Source organism: Ascaphus truei, unplaced genomic scaffold, assembly GCF_040206685.1.
Source record: "Ascaphus truei isolate aAscTru1 unplaced genomic scaffold, aAscTru1.hap1 HAP1_SCAFFOLD_670, whole genome shotgun sequence".
Taxonomy (NCBI): domain Eukaryota; kingdom Metazoa; phylum Chordata; class Amphibia; order Anura; family Ascaphidae; genus Ascaphus; species Ascaphus truei.
Genome location: NW_027457003.1, coordinates 1 through 21166, shown reverse-complemented (window position 1 = coordinate 21166; position 21166 = coordinate 1). Strand labels below are relative to the sequence as shown.

Here is a 21166-nt window from a genome sequence, read left to right as displayed (position 1 = left end):
GAAACATGACAGAAGTTAGATCGGACGGCGCTGCGCTGCGGTGATACAGGGAACATGACAGAAGTTAGATCAGACTGCGCTGCGGTGAGATACGGGGAACATGACAGAAGTTAGATCAGACGGCGCTGCGCTGCGGTGAGATACAGGGAACATGACAGAAGTTAGATCAGACGGCGCTGCGGTGAGATACAGGGAACATGACAGAAGTTAGATCAGACGGCGCTGCGGTGAGATACAGGGAACATGACAGAAGTTAGATCAGACGGCGCTGCGGTGAGATACAGGGAACATGACAGAAGTTAGATCAGACGGCGCTGCGGTGAGATACAGGGAACATGACAGAAGTTAGATCAGACGGCGCTACGCTGCGGTGAGATACGGGGAACATGACAGAAGTTAGATCAGACGGCGCTGCGCTGCGGTGAGATACGGGGAACATGACAGAAGTTAGATCAGACGGCGCTGCGCTGCGGTGAGATACAGGGAACATGACAGAAGTTAGATCAGACGGCGCTGCGGTGAGATACAGGGAACATGACAGAAGTTAGATCAGACGGCGCTGCGGTGAGATACAGGGAACATGACAGAAGTTAGATCAGACGGCGCTGCGGTGAGATACAGGGAACATGACAGAAGTTAGATCAGACGGCGCTGCGCTGCGGTGAGATACAGGGAACATGACAGAAGTTAGATCAGACGGCGCTGCGCTGCGGTGAGATACAGGGAACATGACAGAAGTTAGATCAGACGGCGCTGCGGTGATACAGGGAACATGACAGAAGTTAGATCAGCCGGCGCTGCGGTGAGATACAGGGAACATGACAGAAGTTAGATCAGACGGCGCTGCGCTGCGGTGATACAGGGAACATGACAGAAGTTAGATCAGACGGCGCTGCGCTGCGGTGAGATACAGGGAACATGACAGAAGTTAGATCAGACGGCGCTGCGGTGATACAGGGAACATGACAGAAGTTAGATCAGCCGGCGCTGCGGTGAGATACAGGGAACATGACAGAAGTTAGATCAGACGGCGCTGCGCTGCGGTGATACAGGGAACATGACAGAAGTTAGATCAGACGGCGCTGCGCTGCGGTGATACAGGGAACATGACAGAAGTTAGATCAGACGGCGCTGCGATGCGGTGAGATACAGGGAACATGACAGAAGTTAGATCAGACGGCGCTGCGGTGAGATACAGGGAACATGACAGAAGTTAGATCAGACGGCGCTGCGGTGAGATACAGGGAACATGACAGAAGTTAGATCAGATGGCGCTGCGGTGAGATACAGGGAACATGACAGAAGTTAGATCAGACGGCGCTGCGATGCGGTGAGATACAGGGAACATGACAGAAGTTAGATCAGACGGCGCTGCGGTGAGATACAGGGAACATGACAGAAGTTAGATCAGACGGCGCTGCGGTGAGATACAGGGAACATGACAGAAGTTAGATCAGACGGCGCTGCCGTGAGATACAGGGAACATGACAGAAGTTAGATCAGACGGTGCTGCGCTGCGGTGAGATACAGGGAACATGACAGAAGTTAGATCAGACGGCGCTGCGGTGAGATACAGGGAACATGACAGAAGTTAGATCAGACGGCGCTGCGGTGAGATACGGGGAACATGACAGAAGTTAGATCAGACGGTGCTGCGCTGCGGTGAGATACAGGGAACATGACAGAAGTTAGATCAGACGGCGCTGCGGTGAGATACGGGGAACATGACAGAAGTTAGATCAGACGGCGCTGCGCTGCGGTGAGATACAGGGAACATGACAGAAGTTAGATCAGACGGCGCTGCGGTGAGATACAGGGAACATGACAGAAGTTAGATCAGACGGCGCTGCGGTGAGATACAGGGAACATGACAGAAGTTAGATCAGACGGCGCTGCGCTGCGGTGAGATACGGGGAACATGACAGAAGTTAGATCAGACGGCGCTGCGGTGATACAGGGAACATGACAGAAGTTAGATCAGAAGGCGCTGCGGTGATACAGGGAACATGACAGAAGTTAGATCAGACGGCGCTGCGGTGATACAGGGAACATGACAGAAGTTAGATCAGACGGCGCTGCGGTGATACAGGGAACATGACAGAAGTTAGATCAGCCGGCGCTGCGGTGAGATACAGGGAACATGACAGAAGTTAGATCAGACGGCGCTGCGCTGCGGTGATACAGGGAACATGACAGAAGTTAGATCAGACGGCGCTGCGCTGCGGTGATACAGGGAACATGACAGAAGTTAGATCAGACGGCGCTGCGGTGAGATACAGGGAACATGACAGAAGTTAGATCAGATGGCGCTGCCGTGAGATACAGGGAACATGACAGAAGTTAGATCAGACGGTGCTGCGCTGCGGTGAGATACAGGGAACATGACAGAAGTTAGATCAGACGGCGCTGCGGTGAGATACAGGGAACATGACAGAAGTTAGATCAGACGGCGCTGCGGTGAGATACGGGGAACATGACAGAAGTTAGATCAGACGGTGCTGCGCTGCGGTGAGATACAGGGAACATGACAGAAGTTAGATCAGACGGCGCTGCGGTGAGATACGGGGAACATGACAGAAGTTAGATCAGACGGCGCTGCGCTGCGGTGAGATACGGGGAACATGACAGAAGTTAGATCAGACGGCGCTGCGGTGATACAGGGAACATGACAGAAGTTAGATCAGAAGGCGCTGCGGTGATACAGGGAACATGACAGAAGTTAGATCAGACGGCGCTGCGGTGATACAGGGAACATGACAGAAGTTAGATCAGACTGCGCTGCGGTGAGATACAGGGAACATGACAGAAGTTAGATCAGACGGCGCTGCGGTGATACAGGGAACATGACAGAAGTTAGATCAGACTGCGCTGCGGTGAGATACAGGGAACATGGCAGAAGTTAGATCAGACGGCGCTGCACTGCGGTGAGATACAGGGAACATGACAGAAGTTAGATCAGACGGCGCTGCGGTGAGATACGGGGAACATGACAGAAGTTAGATCAGACGGCGCTGCGGTGAGATACAGGGAACATGACAGAAGTTAGATCAGACGGCGCTGCGGTGAGATACGGGGAACATGACAGAAGTTAGATCAGACGGCGCTGCGGTGAGATACAGGGAACATGACAGAAGTTAGATCAGACGGAGCTGCGGTGAGATACGGGGAACATGACAGAAGTTAGATCAGACGGCGCTGCGGTGAGATACAGGGAACATGACAGAAGTTAGATCAGACGGCGCTGCGGTGAGATACAGGGAACATGACAGAAGTTAGATCAGACGGCGCTGCGGTGAGATACAGGGAACATGACAGAAGTTAGATCAGACGGCGCTGCGCTGCGGTGAGATACAGGGAACATGACAGAAGTTAGATCAGACGGCGCTGCGGTGAGATACAGGGAACATGACAGAAGTTAGATCAGACGGCGCTGCGGTGATACAGGGAACATGACAGAAGTTAGATCAGACGGCGCTGCGGTGAGATACAGGGAACATGACAGAAGTTAGATCAGACGGCGCTGCGATGCGGTGAGATACAGGGAACATGAAAGAAGTTAGATCAGACGGCGCTGCGCTGCGGTGAGATACAGGGAACATGACAGAAGTTAGATCAGATGGCGCTGCGCTGCGGTGAGATACAGGGAACATGGCAGAAGTTAGATCAGACGGCGCTGCGCTGCGGTGAGATACAGGGAACATGACATAAGTTAGATCAGACGGCGCTGCGGTGAGATACAGGGAACATGACAGAAGTTAGATCAGACGGCGCTGCGGTGATACAGGGAACATGACAGAAGTTAGATCAGACGGCGCTGCGGTGAGATACAGGGAACATGACAGAAGTTAGATCAGACGGCGCTGCGCTGCGGTGAGATACAGGGAACATGACAGAAGTTAGATCAGAAGGCGCTGCGGTGATACAGGGAACATGACAGAAGTTAGATCAGACGGCGCTGCGGTGAGATACAGGGAACATGACAGAAGTTAGATCAGACGGCGCTGCGGTGAGATACAGGGAACATGACAGAAGTTAGATCAGACGGCGCTGCGCTGCGGTGAGATACAGGGAACATGACAGAAGTTAGATCAGACGGCGCTGCGCTGCGGTGAGATACAGGGAACATGACCGAAGTTAGATCAGACGGCGCTGCGGTGAGATACAGGGAACATGACAGAAGTTAGATCAGACGGCGCTGCGCTGCGGTGAGATACGGGGAACATGACAGAAGTTAGATCAGACGGCGCTGCGGTGAGATACAGGGAACATGACAGAAGTTAGATCAGACGGCGCTGCGGTGAGATACGGGGAACATGACAGAAGTTAGATCAGACGGCGCTGCGCTGCGGTGAGATACAGGGAACATGACAGAAGTTAGATCAGACGGCGCTGCGGTGAGATACAGGGAACATGACAGAAGTTAGATCAGACGGCGCTGCGGTGAGATACAGGGAACATGACAGAAGTTAGATCAGACGGCGCTGCGGTGAGATACAGGGAACATGACAGAAGTTAGATCAGACGGCGCTGCGGTGAGATACAGGGAACATGACAGAAGTTAGATCAGACGGCGCTGCGGTGAGATACGGGGAACATGACAGAAGTTAGATCAGACGGCGCTGCGGTGCGGTGAGATACAGGTAACATGACAGAAGTTAGATCAGACGGCGCTGCGGTGAGATACAGGGAACATGACAGAAGTTAGATCAGACGGCGCTGCGGTGCGGTGAGATACAGGGAACATGACAGAAGTTAGATCAGACGGAGCTGCGGTGAGATACAGGGAACATGACAGAAGTTAGATCAGACGGCGCTGCGGTGCGGTGAGATACAGGGAACATGACAGAAGTTAGATCAGAAGGCGCTGCGCTGAGATACAGGGAACATGACAGAAGTTAGATCAGACGGCGCTGCGGTGAGATACAGGGAACATGACAGAAGTTAGATCAGACGGCGCTGCGGTGATACAGGGAACATGACAGAAGTTAGATCAGACGGCGCTGCGCTGCGGTGAGATACAGGGAACATGACAGAAGTTAGATCAGACGGCGCTGCGGTGAGATACAGGGAACATGACAGAAGTTAGATCAGACGGCGCTGCGGTGAGATACAGGGAACATGACAGAAGTTAGATCAGACGGCGCTGCGGTGAGATACAGGGAACATGACAGAAGTTAGATCAGACGGCGCTACGCTGCGGTGAGATACGGGGAACATGACAGAAGTTAGATCAGACGGCGCTGCGCTGCGGTGAGATACGGGGAACATGACAGAAGTTAGATCAGACGGCGCTGCGCTGCGGTGAGATACGGGGAACATGACAGAAGTTAGATCAGACGGCGCTGCGGTGAGATACAGGGAACATGACAGAAGTTAGATCAGACGGCGCTGCGGTGAGATACAGGGAACATGACAGAAGTTAGATCAGACGGCGCTGCGGTGAGATACAGGGAACATGACAGAAGTTAGATCAGACGGCGCTGCGGTGAGATACAGGGAACATGACAGAAGTTAGATCAGACGGCGCTGCGGTGATACAGGGAACATGACAGAAGTTAGATCAGACGGCGCTGCGATGCGGTGATACAGGGAACATGACAGAAGTTAGATCAGACGGCGCTGCGGTGAGATACAGGAAACATGACAGAAGTTAGATCAGACGGCGCTGCGCTGCGGTGAGATACAGGGAACATGACAGAAGTTAGATCAGACGGCGCTGCGGTGATACAGGGAACATGACAGAAGTTAGATCAGACGACGCTGCGGTGAGCTACAGGGAACATGACATAAGTTAGATCAGACGGCGCTGCGGTGAGATACAGGGAACATGACAGAAGTTAGATCAGACGGCGCTGCGGTGCGGTGAGATACAGGGAACATGACAGAAGTTAGATCAGACGGCGCTGCGGTGAGATACAGGGAACATGACAGAAGTTAGATCAGACGGCGCTGCGCTGCGGTGAGATACAGGGAACATGACAGAAGTTAGATCAGACGGCGCTGCGGTGATACAGGGAACATGACAGAAGTTAGATCAGACGGCGCTGCGGTGAGATACAGGGAACATGACAGAAGTTAGATCAGACGGCGCTGCGCTGCGGTGAGATACAGGGAACATGACAGAAGTTAGATCAGACGGCGCTGCGGTGAGATACAGGGAACATGACAGAAGTTAGATCAGACGGCGCTGCGGTGAGATACAGGGAACATGACAGAAGTTAGATCAGACGGCGCTGCGGTGAGATACAGGGAACATGACCGAAGTTAGATCAGACGGCGCTGCGGTGAGATACAGGGAACATGACAGAAGTTAGATCAGACGGCGCTGCGCTGCGGTGAGATACGGGGAACATGACAGAAGTTAGATCAGACGGCGCTGCGGTGAGATACAGGGAACATGACAGAAGTTAGATCAGACGGCGCTGCGGTGAGATACAGGGAACATGACAGAAGTTAGATCAGACGGCGCTGCGGTGAGATACAGGGAACATGACAGAAGTTAGATCAGACTGCGCTGCGGTGAGATACGGGGAACATGACAGAAGTTAGATCAGACGGCGCTGCGCTGCGGTGAGATACAGGGAACATGACAGAAGTTAGATCAGACGGCGCTGCGGTGAGATACAGGGAACATGACAGAAGTTAGATCAGACGGCGCTGCGGTGAGATACAGGGAACATGACAGAAGTTAGATCAGACTGCGCTGCGGTGAGATACGGGGAACATGACAGAAGTTAGATCAGACGGCGCTGCGGTGCGGTGAGATACAGGTAACATGACAGAAGTTAGATCAGACGGCGCTGCGGTGAGATACAGGGAACATGACAGAAGTTAGATCAGACGGCGCTGCGGTGCGGTGAGATACAGGGAACATGACAGAAGTTAGATCAGACGGCGCTGCGGTGATACAGGGAACATGACAGAAGTTAGATCAGACGGCGCTGCGGTGAGATACAGGGAACATGACAGAAGTTAGATCAGACGGCGCTGCGGTGATACAGGGAACATGACAGAAGTTAGATCAGACGGCGCTGCGCTGCGGTGAGATACAGGGAACATGACAGAAGTTAGATCAGACGGCGCTGCGGTGAGATACAGGGAACATGACAGAAGTTAGATCAGACGGCGCTGCGGTGAGATACAGGGAACATGACAGAAGTTAGATCAGACGGCGCTGCGGTGAGATACAGGGAACATGACAGAAGTTAGATCAGACGGCGCTGCGGTGAGATACAGGGAACATGACAGAAGTTAGATCAGACGGCGCTGCGGTGAGACAGGGGGAACATGACAGAAGTTAGATCAGACGGCGCTGCGGTGCGGTGAGATACAGGTAACATGACAGAAGTTAGATCAGACGGCGCTGCGGTGAGATACAGGTAACATGACAGAAGTTAGATCAGACGGCGCTGCGGTGCGGTGAGATACAGGGAACATGACAGAAGTTAGATCAGACGGCGCTGCGGTGAGATACAGGGAACATGACAGAAGTTAGATCAGACGGCGCTGCGCTGCGGTGAGATACAGGGAACATGACAGAAGTTAGATCAGACGGCGCTGCGCTGCGGTGAGATACAGGGAACATGACAGAAGTTAGATCAGACGGCGCTGCGCTGCGGTGAGATACAGGGAACATGACAGATGTTAGATCAGACGGCGCTGCGGTGAGATACAGGGAACATGACAGAAGTTAGATCAGACTGTGCGGCGCTGCGGTGAGATACAGGGAACATGACAGAAGTTAGATCAGACGGCGCTGCGGTGAGATACAGGGAACATGACAGAAGTTAGATCAGACGGCGCTGCGGTGAGATACAGGGAACATGACAGAAGTTAGATCAGACGGCGCTGCGGTGAGATACAGGGAACATGACAGAAGTTAGATCAGACGGCGCTGCGCTGCGGTGAGATACAGGGAACATGACAGAAGTTAGATCAGACGGCGCTGCGCTGCGGTGAGATACAGGGAACATGACAGAAGTTAGATCAGACGGCGCTGCGCTGCGGTGAGATACAGGGAACATGACAGAAGTTAGATCAGACGGCGCTGCGGTGAGATACAGGGAACATGACAGAAGTTAGATCAGACGGCGCTGCGGTGAGATACGGGGAACATGACAGAAGTTAGATCAGACGGCGCTGCGGTGAGATACAGGGAACATGACAGAAGTTAGATCAGACGGCGCTGCGGTGAGATACAGGGAACATGACAGAAGTTAGATCAGACGGCGCTGCGGTGAGATACGGGGAACATGACATGTCTGTCTATCCTGATATTCTCCCATGCTGTGTATTTAGTTCTATTTAGGTAAAAACATATTCCAATTGTCTGTCTATCCTGATATTCTCCCATGCTGTGTATTTAGTTCTATTTAGGTAAAAACATATTCTAATTGTCTGTCTGTAAATCATCCCCCTACTGTCTTAATTTAATTCAGCTTTCACACGTGTGCAAGGCAAGGCAACACCCACCTTAGAAAAACCATTTGCTTTAACTACCCTCACATGTGCTAATTAAGTTTGTTGTGCCAACCAGGTGACTTTATAAATGTATATAAGTAAACTCCTAACAGCCATTGCTGCTAGCAGCCATGCTTTTAAGCAGATATGCTTTTAAGTATATATGTTTCAAGTATTTAAAGTTTAAAAAGGAGTGGAAAAGTGGACATCACCTACTGCTTCTGATTCCTGCTTTTGATCTACGTTGGAAAGAGGATATCATCTATCCCAGACTGCACATCTCAACACTTAACTATTGCTGCGATGCCGCCTTTATTTTTTATATTTGCTGCAACCGCACTTATTCTCAAATTATGCACTTCCTTCCACCAGTCTCCTTATGTCTCTAACTCTATTCATATATCTCCATCTCTCCTTTCTTCCCCACTTCTCAGTTCACATGAACTCCTTTCTTACCTGCGTCCTCTGTCACCACACAGCTATACCTCCTGCACTAAAACACACCCCTACAAATCATCCTCACACATCCTCTTTCTATCCATGCTTCTCCTCCTTGCTTCTGGGGATATCTCTCCCAATCCTGGTCCCTGCCTTATTTCTACTTGCTCTCGTCCTCGCCTCCCACATACAACTTCTACTCCTTCTGGTGTTAACCCCTCCAACCTCATACCCATCCCCTGCCACCCTCCCTCCTCTCTCCCTTTCTCCTGTGCCCTTTGGAATGCTCGCTCCCTCTCTAACAAGTGCCTCTCTGTGCATGACTTCTTTCTCTCTCACTCCCTGCTTCTCTTTGCTATAACTGAGACCTGGCTCACTCAGTCTGACTCTGCTCTGGAAGCTGCCCTCTCCTATGGTGGCCTTTCCTTCTCCCACACTCCGCGCCTTGATGGCAGGGGTGGAGGTGTGGGGCTCCTGCTCTCCTCTCTCTGCCGTTACCGAACCCTTCCTATTCCTCCCTCTCTTGCTTTTCCCTCCTTTGAGGCTCACACTGTCCAGATTTTCTCTCCTCTCCCTGTTCATGTGGCGGTCATCTATCGCCCACCTACCTCTACTCATCCCCCTTCTGCCTTTCTCTCTCACTTTGAATCCTGGCTCTCTTTCTTCCTCTCCTCAGACTCCCCTGTTCTTCTCCTTGGGGACTTCAATTGCCACATTGATGACCCCTCTCTCCCTTGGGCTTCCCGCTTTCTTTCTCTAACCTCTTCTTTTGGCCTTCAACAGTGGACTGCAGCCAGCACCCACAAGGATGGCCACTACTTAGACCTGGTTTTCACTAAAAATTTCTCTCTCTCTGATTTCTCCATTTCCCCTTTTCCTCTCTCTGACCATCACCTCATCTCATTCTCTCTATCTCGCTTCTCAACTTCTCCACCTCCATCTACACCCCGGTTCTGCAGAAACCTGCGCTCTATTCACTTACCTGACTTTGAGTCCACGTTACACTCCTCCCTCTCCTCTCTCAGATCTGCTACAGACCCTGACAAACTGGTCAGGAACTACAACTCTGCCTTGTCCTCCTCTCTTGATCTACATGCCCCGCTTTCTCTCTGCCGCACTCGCCCTTTTAACCCTAGACCCTGGTTAAATTCCCACACGCGCATGCTGCGTTCCTCCACTCGTTCCTCTGAACGCCTCTGGAGGAAATCTCATACTCTCGCAGACTTCCTTCACTACAAATTTATGCTATCCTGTTTCAACTCTGCCCTCTCGCAAGCTAAACAAGCCTACTTTTCTTCACTAATCAACATGCACAAGTCTAACCCACGCCGACTGTTCTCTGTCTTTGATACTCTACTCAAACCACCCTCCGCTGCCTCTCCTTCCTCCATCTCCGCTCAGGACTTTGCTGACTATTTTAAGGAAAAGGTGGAATCCATACGTCAGAACATCCCCTCTGTTTCTTCCTCCCATCCTACACCTCTTCCTAACTCTCCTCCTGCCTTCCTTGACTCTCTTTCCACTGTCTCAGAGGAGGATGTGTCGCTGTTGATCGCCTCTTCTCCCTCTACCACTTGCCCTCTTGACCCCATTCCCTCCCATCTCCTAAAACCTCTTGCTCCTACTATAATCCCTACGCTCACGCACATTTTTAACTCCTCCCTCTGCTCTGGAACCTTTCCATCCTCCTTCAAACATGCAACAGTCATACCATTACTCAAAAACAGCAAGCTTGACCCTACCTGTCTTTCTAACTATCGGCCTGTCTCCCTCCTGCCTTTTGCCTCTAAACTCCTTGAACGTCTTGTATTCGCTCGCTTGCTCCATTTTCTCAACACCTATTCTCTCCTAGACCCTCTACAATCTGGCTTCCGTACTGCTCACTCCACGGAAACAGCCCTCACTAAAATAACTGACGACCTCCATGCTGCCAAAGACAGAGGTCATTACACTCTGCTCATATTACTCGACCTCTCTGCAGCATTTGACACCGTGGACCACCCTCTTCTCCTTCACATTCTCCATACTCTTGGCATTCGGAACAAAGCTCTATCCTGGATCTCATCCTACCTCTCCCATCGTACTTTCAGTGTCTCTTCTGCTAATACCTCCTCCTCCTCTATTGATCTCTCTGTGGGGGTACCCCAGGGCTCTGTCCTGGGACCTCTTCTCTTTTCTCTGTATACACTCTCTCTAGGTGACCTAATAACATCTTTTGGGTTTAATTATCACCTCTATGCTGACGACACACAAATATATTTCTCAACACCCGACCTTACACCTACTGTACAAACCAAAGTTTCTGAATGTCTCTCTGCTATATCATCCTGGATGGCCCTCCGCCGCCTTAAACTCAACATGGCTAAAACAGAGCTCCTCATACTTCCTCCCAAACCTGGCCCTACTACCTCCTTCCACATTACTGTTGGAACTACGATCATTCACCCAGTAGCCCAAGCACGCTGCCTTGGGGTCACACTCGACTCCTCTCTCACATTTGCCCCTCACATTCAAAACATTTCTAAAACCTGTCGCTTTTTCCTCCGCAATATAACAAAGATACGCCCTTTCCTCTGTTGCTCGACTGCTAAAACTCTGACTCAGGCCCTCATTCTCTCCCGTCTTGATTACTGTAACCTCCTGCTGTCCGGCCTTCCTGCCTCTCACCTGTCTCCCCTACAATCTATCCTTAACGCTGCTGCCAGAATCACTCTACTCTTTCCTAGATCTGTCTCAGCATCTCCCCTCATGAAATCCCTCTCCTGGCTTCCGATCAAATCCCGCATCTCACACTCCATTCTTCTCCTCACTTTTAAAGCTTTACACTCTTCTGCTCCTCCTTACATCTCAGCCCTAATTTCTCGTTATGCACCATCCAGACTCTTGCGTTCTTCTCAAGGATGTCTTCTTTCTACCCCCTTTGTATCTAAAGCCCTCTCCCGCCTTAAACCTTTTTCATTGACTGCCCCTCACCTCTGGAATGCCCTTCCCCTCAGTACCCGACTAGCACCCTCTCTATCCACCTTTAAGACCCACCTTAAGACACACTTGCTTAAAGAAGCATATGAATAGGACTGTGGCTATTCTGAACACATGGCACATAAAGCTTGGCCCCCTGCAGATGCACTTACCAGAACTCCCTCCTACTGTCTCTGTACGTTCTCCCTACCTACCAATTAGACTGTAAGCTCCTCGGAGCAGGGACTCCTCTTCCTTAATGTCTAAAGCACTTATTCCCATGATCTGTTATTTATATTATCTGTTATTTATTGGATTACCACATGTATTACTGCTGTGAAGCGCTATGTACATTAATGGCGCTATATAAATAAAGACATACAATACAATACAAAGTTAGATCAGACGGCGCTGCGGTGAGATACAGGGAACATGACAGAAGTTAGATCAGACGGCGCTGCGGTGAGATACAGGGAACATGACAGAAGTTAGATCAGACGGCGCTGCGGTGAGATACGGGGAACATGACAGAAGTTAGATGAGACGGCGCTGCGGTGAGATACAGGGAACATGACAGAAGTTAGATCAGACGGCGCTGCGGTGAGATACAGGGAACATGACAGACGTTAGATCAGACGACGCTGCGGTGAGCTACAGGGAACATGACAGAAGTTAGATCAGACGGCGCTGCGCTGCGGTGATACAGGGAACATGACAGAAGTTAGATCAGACGGCGCTGCGCTGCGGTGAGATACAGGGAACATGACAGAAGTTAGATCAGACGGCGCTGCGGTGAGATACAGGGAACATGACAGAAGTTAGATCAGACGGCGCTGCGCTGCGGTGAGATACAGGGAACATGACAGAAGTTAGATCAGACGGCCCCCGGGGTACTTACCATGCTGCTTGCAAGGCACTTTCTCCATGATATTGCGGCCAGAATTCCGGAGCAGGCTGCAGGAGAGAGCAGGAGAAAGTATTCCCAAAATAAATCACAAGTCGTGCAACTGATATATACATACATACACACATATATACATACATACATACATACATACATCTCACGCACAATAGCTGAAATATGAAAGGGGAGTCAATCATTCTCACAGCAATAGTTCTTCGCATTTATTGATAACGCACCAACATACCCGCAGCATTTACCCGAAGTCCCAAGGATGGGCAAATTGTTATACTGACAGTGATACGTTCAATAGGATAAAACGAGGTACCTCCTTTGAGGACTTCTAGTTTCGATAAAGGGTTGGTTGCCGTAAGGTTTAATGTGTGGGCTCACTCAGGTTACTGCCCTCTCCATCACGTGATGTATGATGTCAATGTAAGGGTTTACATAGTCACCACCTGTTCTAGAAGCAGGTTCTTCTGAGTTCTTAGGCTAAGGCCCCGCTCCCAGAGTCAGCGCGCCCGCACTGCAGACTGGCGGGGCGCTGACAGACACAGACCGCGATATGCGGTCTGTAGGGAGCGGGAGGTGGGAGGCTTGAGCGGGAGGGGGGCGTGGCTTGAGCGGAGGGACCCGCTACTCTCCCCCCCCCCTCCCTCCCTCCACGGGCTCGGGCTGGCACGCAGACACACACGCAGACACACACACACACACAGACACACAGACACACAGACACAGGCAGGCACTCACGCACTCAGACACACACATACACAAACACAGATAGGCACTGAGACACACATATACACACACAGACAGACACTCACGCTGTTTTCACTCCACACTCATCCCCGCTCCCCGAAGCCTCCCCTCCCCATTGGCTCACAGCCACACCACGTGACGCGTCAACGCTAGGGATCACCATTCTCTTGTATCCCCTAGCGGCTGACGCGCCACAGCGTGTAGTAAGCTGTGCAGCCAGTGGGGACCGGCTCCGCAGGATTCCCCTGCTGGTGGGGAACTCGCGTGTGGCCACCCGCGCCACCGAGCGCAGCGGGACCGAGGCCTTACTGGGGTCCTCACTGTGAGTCCTGTAAATAGGTTAGTGTTTAGAGATCTGTAGTACGATGTGTCCTGTCATTGTTTGTTGTTTCAGTTAGCACATGCCCCTTTAAGATAGCGCCAGTTATAGGAACAGGGACACTAAGTTGTGGGGGAGGGATGCCACTTGTCCAGGTCTTATAGGGTTGGCCCTACCGCTGCCTGTCCTCATAGGGTTGCCGATACTGCAGCCGGTAATCGTATATCACCCATCTATCACGGGAGACCAGTGCTTATCACAAAAAAATACCTGGATCCTTTGCTTGAACAAAACGGGAGATAAAATAAATCGTATTTATTCACACGAGAAACAAACACAGCTTGATTTACAAATAACACTTACGGGCATGAGGTAAAACGAAGTAAATGGTTTCCAGAACGAAAGTCCACGAAATACAATCTCTAGGTATCAATTCCCAGGAACGGGGTTGATACGCAAACAAGAGACGCGAAACAGTCTTTGGCTAGGGGCACCGCTTGCAGCCCCTGTTTCTCCGCCGAAAGAAATATCTTCGTTCTGCGCTTGCAGAATTAATTTACAAGTCCTTCGTTCTAACGAACTTTCGTAGCGGGGTACAATCCTTGGTTGCGATGGAAACGTCTCTGCACCGCACACTATACCTTCCGATGGAGCCGAGAAGAACACAGTTGAACACACACCTGATAGCCTGCACGGGCTTATAACACCCTCCCTCCCAAGCCTATCTGGGTGATACACAGCCAATCTTGGCGTGGGAAGCAAATTCCCACCATATGGCAAGTTTGCCAACAGTTCCTGCAGCCGGGCAAAGGGCTTCGATATGCCAAGGGTCATGCGCTAACCTCACACCTAACCCGCTTAGCATACCTGACCACGTCCCCTTGCACGTGGCATAATGTCCACCTTTCCCAGGATGCCCGGACATCTGCTAGGCAAACTGCTTATATACATTTCCTGACATTTAACATCTTCACCAGGTCGGTGTCTTTTGAAGCCCCGGACTTTTGCAGACACTCTGGAGTCAGATACACAGGGTGTCTCAGAAGTCCGAACTTATATTATGCATGACTCATACCTGGCCGGGCTGACCATAAATGACAATAGTGAATGCTTAATGTATCTACTGTCCTGCTTGGCCGAAATTTAAATGACCCGGTTCCTATAACTTTAAAATACTAAAAAATCAGGGCCACTTCTCATTTATGCCTTTAAATAAATGTTAGTCTCATAACTATACCTGATTACACGTTTACCCCCTAGCACTCTACATACCAAAAAAATAGAACGTTAGGACCTTCCTATCAAAAGTTAGCTAGTTAATTATGTGTGGGCTGTGATGTGGTTTGTGGTTTAACTTTTCCCTGGTTCTGTGCCCATGCGTTCAGCAAACACTGAGTATGTCAAGCAACATGGAATTTACCCACTACCGCCTACCGGCAGGACTCCTGGTGGTAAAAGTGGACGGAAAAGGTACCTCAGATGCCTATGTTCCAAATGCAAACATATAGAGACAGTAGGAGGGAGTTCTGGTAAGTGCGTCTGCAGGGGGCCAAGCTTTATGTATCATGTGTATAGTATTATCCACAGTGCTATTCATATGCTTCTTTAAGCAAGTGTGTCTTAAGGTGGGTCTTAAAGGTGGATAGAGAGGGTGCTAGTCGGGTACTGAGGGGAAGGCATTCCAGAGGTGTGGGGCAGAAAGTGAGAAAGGTTTAAGGCGGGAGAGGGCTTTAGATACAAAGGGGGTAGAAAGAAGACATCCTTGAGAAGAACGCAAGAGTCTGGATGGTGCATAGCGAGAAATTAGGGCTGAGATGTAATGAGGGGCAGAAGAGTGTAAAGCTTTAAAAGTGAGGAGAAGAATGGAGTGTGAGATACGGGATTTGAGCGGAAGCCAGGAGAGGGATTTCAGCAGGGGAGACGCTTGAGACAGATCTAGGAAAGAGTAGAGTGATTCTGGCAGCAGCGTTTAGGATAGATTGTAGGGAGACAGGTTAGAGGCAGGAAGGCCGGACAGCAGGAGGTCGTAGTAATAGAGACGGGAGAGAATGAGGACCTGAGTCAGAGTTTTAGCAGTCGAGTAAGAGAGGAAAGGTCGTATCTTAGGCCTGGGACATAGTGAGTTTGTCCGGGCTGAGGCGCGCTGAGGCTCAGGGAAAGCGGTGCTTTCCCTGGCCTTACACAGCGTGCCGTCCGTGGGCGGGCCAGTGACGACACGGAGCTGGTTCGCCCTCATTGGGCGAACCGCTCACGTGACCGGCCCTGCGCTCCGGCGAGCGCCAAATTTCAAACCTCCGTCAGACACACGCTTCCCCAAGCGTGCGCGAGCCCCTGCTAAAGCCGCTCTCATTGCGGCTGCAGGGGCTCAGTCCCGAGCAGCAGCACGGGTCAGCGCATAAGCGCTGACCATGTCCGAGGCCTTAGTGATATTGCGGAGGAAAAAGCGACAGGTTTTAGAAACGTTTTGAATGTGAGAGGAGAATGTGAGAGAGAAGTCGAGCGTGTGTTTTCTTAGAATCGGCTTGGCCGCAAGCTTTGCTTACAGAAACCAAGGCTACAGATAATGTGAACGAGTGAAACATTCTCAGCCAGGCTGTCATTTTAGTAATATGCCACGGTTGCCACGCCTCTAATTTACACCTTATTTTCCTGTATCAATAGTATTGCTTTTCCGTAATAAAGTTGAGATGAAGAATCAGAATCAATCTCTGTCTCTTTCTTCATTTCCCGAGCGCTCGAACGTCATCAGATCGAGATCCGACAGCCCAGGGCGTGGTTATGTCTCCCCGGGCAGAGCAACACTGTTTCCAGTCACCGTGGCAGGCTGACCGAGGCGGTCCCCGGCCCGTTATAATTAGCAAGAACCTTACAATCTTTATCCCGGATACACTGCATCCAATGTCCAATGGGAATCAACACAACGCCGAGTTTGATAGATATAGCTATAGATATATATAGACCATACGATACCAGTTGCAACACGCCATCAAGGGACAGCACGCAGGTAAGTGAATCATACATTTTCTATATTTGATAGAAGACACAAAAACCGACGTTTCGGTCCCCCAGTGGGACCTTTCTCAAGGTGGCGCTTGAGAAAGGTCCCACTGGGGGACCGAAACGTCGGTTTTTGTGTCTTCAATCAAATATAGAAAACTAGCTGAGAGACCCGGCGTTGCCCGGGATGTAATGTTCCCGCTCCTCTCTGTCTCCTCAATCCAGTCCCCTCCCTCCCTCCTTTACAGCTCTGTTTGTCCCCTTTACAGCTTCATGCAGTGTGTGCGTCAGTCATTATGTGTGCGTCAGTGAGTCTGACGCAGAAACACAAACACACACACACTGTCAGTGTGTGCCTCAGTCAGTGTGTGTGTGTGCGTGCGTCAGTCAGGGTGTGTGTGTGCGTGCGTCAGTCAGGGTGTGTGTGTGCGTGCGTCAGTCAGGGTGTGTGTGTGCGTGCGTCAGTCAGGGTGTGTGTGTGCGTGCGTCAGTCAGGGTGTGTGTGTGCGTGCGTCAGTCAGGGTGTGTGTGTGCGTGCGTCAGTCAGGGTGTGTGTGTGCGTGCGTCAGTCAGGGTGTGTGTGTGTGTGCGTGCGTCAGTCAGGGTGTGTGTGTGTGTGCGTGCGTCAGTCAGGTGTGTGTGTGTGTGCGTGCGTCAGTCAGGGTGTGTGTGTGTGTGCGTGCGTCAGTCAGGGTGTGTGTGTGTGTGCGTGCGTCAGTCAGGGTGTGTGTGTGTGTGCGTGCGTCAGTCAGGGCAGTGTGTGTGTGTGTGCGTGCGTCAGTCAGGGTGTGTGTGTGTGTGCGTGCGTCAGTCAGGGTGTGTGTGTGTGTGCGTGCGTCAGTCAGGGTGTGTGCGCGCGTGCGTCAGTCAGGGTGTGTGCGCGCGTGCGTCAGTCAGGGTGTGTGCGCGCGTGCGTCAGTCAGGGTGTGTGCGCGCGTGCGTCAGTCAGGGTGTGTGCGCGCGTGCGTCAGTCAGGGTGTGTGCGCGCGTGCGTCAGTCAGGGTGTGTGCGCGCGTGCGTCAGTCAGGGTGTGTGCGCGCGTGCGTCAGTCAGGGTGTGTGTGCGCGCGTGCGTCAGTCAGGGTGTGTGCGCGCGTGCGTCAGTCAGGGTGTGTGCGCGCGTGCGTCAGTCAGGGTGTGAGTGCGCCAGTCAGGGTGTGTGTGCGCGTGGGTCAGTCAGGGTGTGTGTGCGCGTGCGTCAGTCAGGGTGTGTGTGCGCGTGCGTCAGTCAGGGTGTGTGTGCGCGTGCGTCAGTCAGGGTGTGTGTGGCGCGTGCGTCAGTCAGGGTGTGTGTGCGCGTGCGTCAGTCAGGGTGTGTGTGCGCGTGCGTCAGTCAGGTGTGTGTGCGCGTGCGTCAGTCAGGGTGTGTGTGTGTGCGTGCGTCAGTCAGGGTGTGTGTGTGTGCGTGCGTCAGTCAGGGTGTGTGTGTGTGCGTGCGTCAGTCAGGGTGTGTGTGTGCGTGCGTCAGTCAGGGTGTGTGTGTGCGTGCGTCAGTCAGGGTGTGTGTGCGCGTGCGTCAGTCAGGGTGTGTTTGCGCGTGCGTCAGTCAGGGTGGTGTGTGTGCGCGTGCGTCAGTCAGGGTGTGTGTGTGTGCGTGCGTCAGTCAGGGTGTGTGTGTGTGCGTGCGTCAGGGTGTGTGTGTGCGTGCGTCAGTCAGGGAGGGTGCGTGCGTCAGTCAGGGTGTGTGTGTGCGTGCGTCAGTCAGGGTGTGTGTGTGCGTGCGTCAGTCAGGGTGTGTGTGTGCGTGCGTCAGTCAGGGTGTGTGTGTGCGTGCGTCAGTCGGGGTGTGTGTGCGTGCGTCAGTCAGGGTGTGTGTGCGTCAGTCAGGGTGTGTGTGCGTCAGTCAGGGTGTGTGTGCGTCAGTCAGGGTGTGTGTGCGCGGGCGTCAGTCAGGGTGTGTGTGCGCGTGCGTCAGTCAGGGTGTGTGTGCGCGGGCGTCAGTCAGGGTGTGTGTGCGCGGGCGTCAGTCAGGGTGTGTGTGCGCGGGCGTCAGTCAGGGTGTGTGTGCGCGGGCGTCAGTCAGGGTGTGTGTGCGCGGGCGTCAGTCAGGGTGTGTGTGCGCGTGCGTCAGTCAGGGTGTGTGTGCGCGTGCGTCAGTCAGGGTGTGTGTGCGCGTGCGTCAGTCAGGGTGTGTGTGCGCGTGCGTCAGTCAGGGTGTGTGTGCGCGTGCGTCAGTCAGGGTGTGTGTGCGCGGTGCGTCAGTCAGGGTGTGTGTGCGTGTGTGTGTGCGTGCGTCAGTCAGGGTGTGTGTGCGCGTGCGTCAGTCAGGGTGTGTGTGCGCGTGCGTCAGTCAGGGGTGTGTGTGCGCGTGCGTCAGTCAGGGTGTGTGTGCGTGTGTGTGCGTCAGTCAGTATGTGTGTCTCAGGTGTGTGCGTTAGTCAGGGTGTGTGTACGCGCGTCAGTTAATGTGTGTGCGCGGGCGCCATTCAGTGTGTGTCAGGCAGTCAGTGTGTGTGTGTGCCTCAGTCAGTGTGCGTCAGTCAGTGTTTGCGTGCGGCAGTGTGTCAGTCTGTGTGCGGCAGTGTGTCAGTCTGTGTGCGGCAGTGTGTCAGTCTGTGTGCGGCAGTGTGTCAGTCAGTGTGCGACTGTGTGTCAGTCAGTGTGTGTGACTGTGTGTCAGTCAGTGTGTGACTGTGTGTCAGTCAGTGTGTGACTGTGTGTCAGTCAGTGTGTGACTGTGTGTCAGTCAGTGTGTGACTGTGTGTCAGTCAGTGTGTGACTGTGTGTCAGTCAGTGTGTGACTGTGTGTCAGTCAGTGTGTGACTGTGTGTCAGTCAGTGTGTGACTGTGTGTCAATCAGTGTGTGTCAGTCAGTGTGTGTCAGTCAGTGTGTGACTGTGTGTCAGTCAGTGTGTGTCAGTCAGTGTTTGCGTGCGGCAGTGAGTGGGTGAGTGGGTGAGTGTCTGTGTGTGACTGTGTGTCAGTCAGTGTGTGACTGTGTGTCAGTCAGTGTGTGACTGTGTGTCAGTCAGTGTGTGACTGTGTGTCAGTCAGTGTGTGACTGTGTGTCAGTCAGTGTGTGACTGTGTGTCAGTCAGTGTGTGACTGTGTGTCAGTCAGTGTGTGTCAGTCAGTGTGTGTCAGTCAGTGTGTGTCAGTCAGTGTGTGTCAGTCAGTGTGTGTCAGTCAGTGTGTGTCAGTCAGTGTGTGTCAGTCAGTGTGTGTCAGTCAGTGTGTGTCAGTCAGTGTGTGTCAGTCAGTGTGTGTCAGTCAGTGTGTGTCAGTCAGTGTGTGACTGTGTGTGTGTGTGTCACTGTGTGTGTGTGTGTACCTCCTTGCGCCAGCCGGTGCTCCCGGCCGCGGGGGGCGGGGGTTGTGTGTGTGTGTGTGGGGGGGGTTGTGTGTGTGTGTGGGGGGGGGGGGTTGTGTGGGGGGGGGGGGGGTTGTGTGGGGGGGGGGGTTGTGTGGAGGGTTGGGGGTTGTGTGGAGGGGGGGGAGGTTACCTCCTTGCGCCACCCGGTGCTCCCGGCCGCGGGGGGGGGGGGGGGTTGTGTGTGGTGGGGGGGGGGGGGGGGGAAGGTTACCTCCTTGCGCCCCCGGTGCTCCCGGCCGCGGGGGGGGTTGTGTGTGGTGGGGGGGGGGGAGGTTACCTCCTTGCGCCCCCGGTGCTCCCGGCTCGGCCGCGGTGGGGTGTGAGGGGGGAGGTTACCTCCTTGCGCCCCCCGTGCTCCCGGCTCGGCCGCGGGGGGGGGGTTGTGTGGGGGGGGGAGGTTACCTGCTTGCGCCCCCGGTGCTCCCGGCTCGGCCGCGGGGGGGTTAACTGCTTGCTGGCGCTCCCGGCGGTAAGACGGGGCCGCGATGAGAAGAGCTGAGTGAGGCGGCGTGTGAGAGGCGGCGGGAGTTTTGCTGGCGGCGGAGTTTTGCTGCGGTGTGTGAGAGGTGAGGTGGAGGAGGCTTGGCGCCGGGGAGGCTGAGGTTTGCGGTGAGGGGGGGCGGGGGTTTGCGGTGAGGGGGGGGGTGGGGGGTTTGCGGTGAGGGGGGGCGGGGGGTTTGCGGTGAGGGGGGGCGGGGGGTTTGCGGTGAGGGGGGGCGGGGGGTTTGCGGTGAGGGGGGGCGGGGGTTTGCGGTGAGGGGGGGCGGGGGGTTTGCGGTGAGGGGGGGGCGGGGGGTTTGCGGTGAGGGGGGGCGGGGGGGTTTGCGGTGAGGGGGGGCGGGGGGTTTGCGGTGCGGGGGGTTTGTGGTGAGGGGGGCACACACACACACGACGGGAGTGAGAGGTGGTGGAGAGTGGGACTGGCGCAGATCCGAGGAGAGTGAGTGAGTGACTGTGTGTGTGAGTGAGTGAGTGAGTGTGTGTGTGTGTGTCTCTCCTTTGGCCCGTCACTCCGCCTCAGG

At 53.3% G+C, this 21166-nt stretch overlaps 1 protein-coding gene across 1 annotated transcript in view; it reads right to left on the bottom strand.

Moving 5' to 3' along the window:
- Positions 1-12813, bottom strand: part of TTF2 (transcription termination factor 2) — a gene marked incomplete at its 3' end in the record, with an annotated part of 188190 nt that extends 175377 nt beyond the window's left edge. Inside the window, exon 1 of the mRNA XM_075584603.1 lies at positions 12755-12813. Within this exon, the coding sequence (XP_075440718.1) occupies positions 12755-12782 (28 nt within the window). The remainder of the gene's footprint in view (positions 1-12754) is intronic.
- Positions 12814-21166: the final 8353 nt, after the last annotated feature.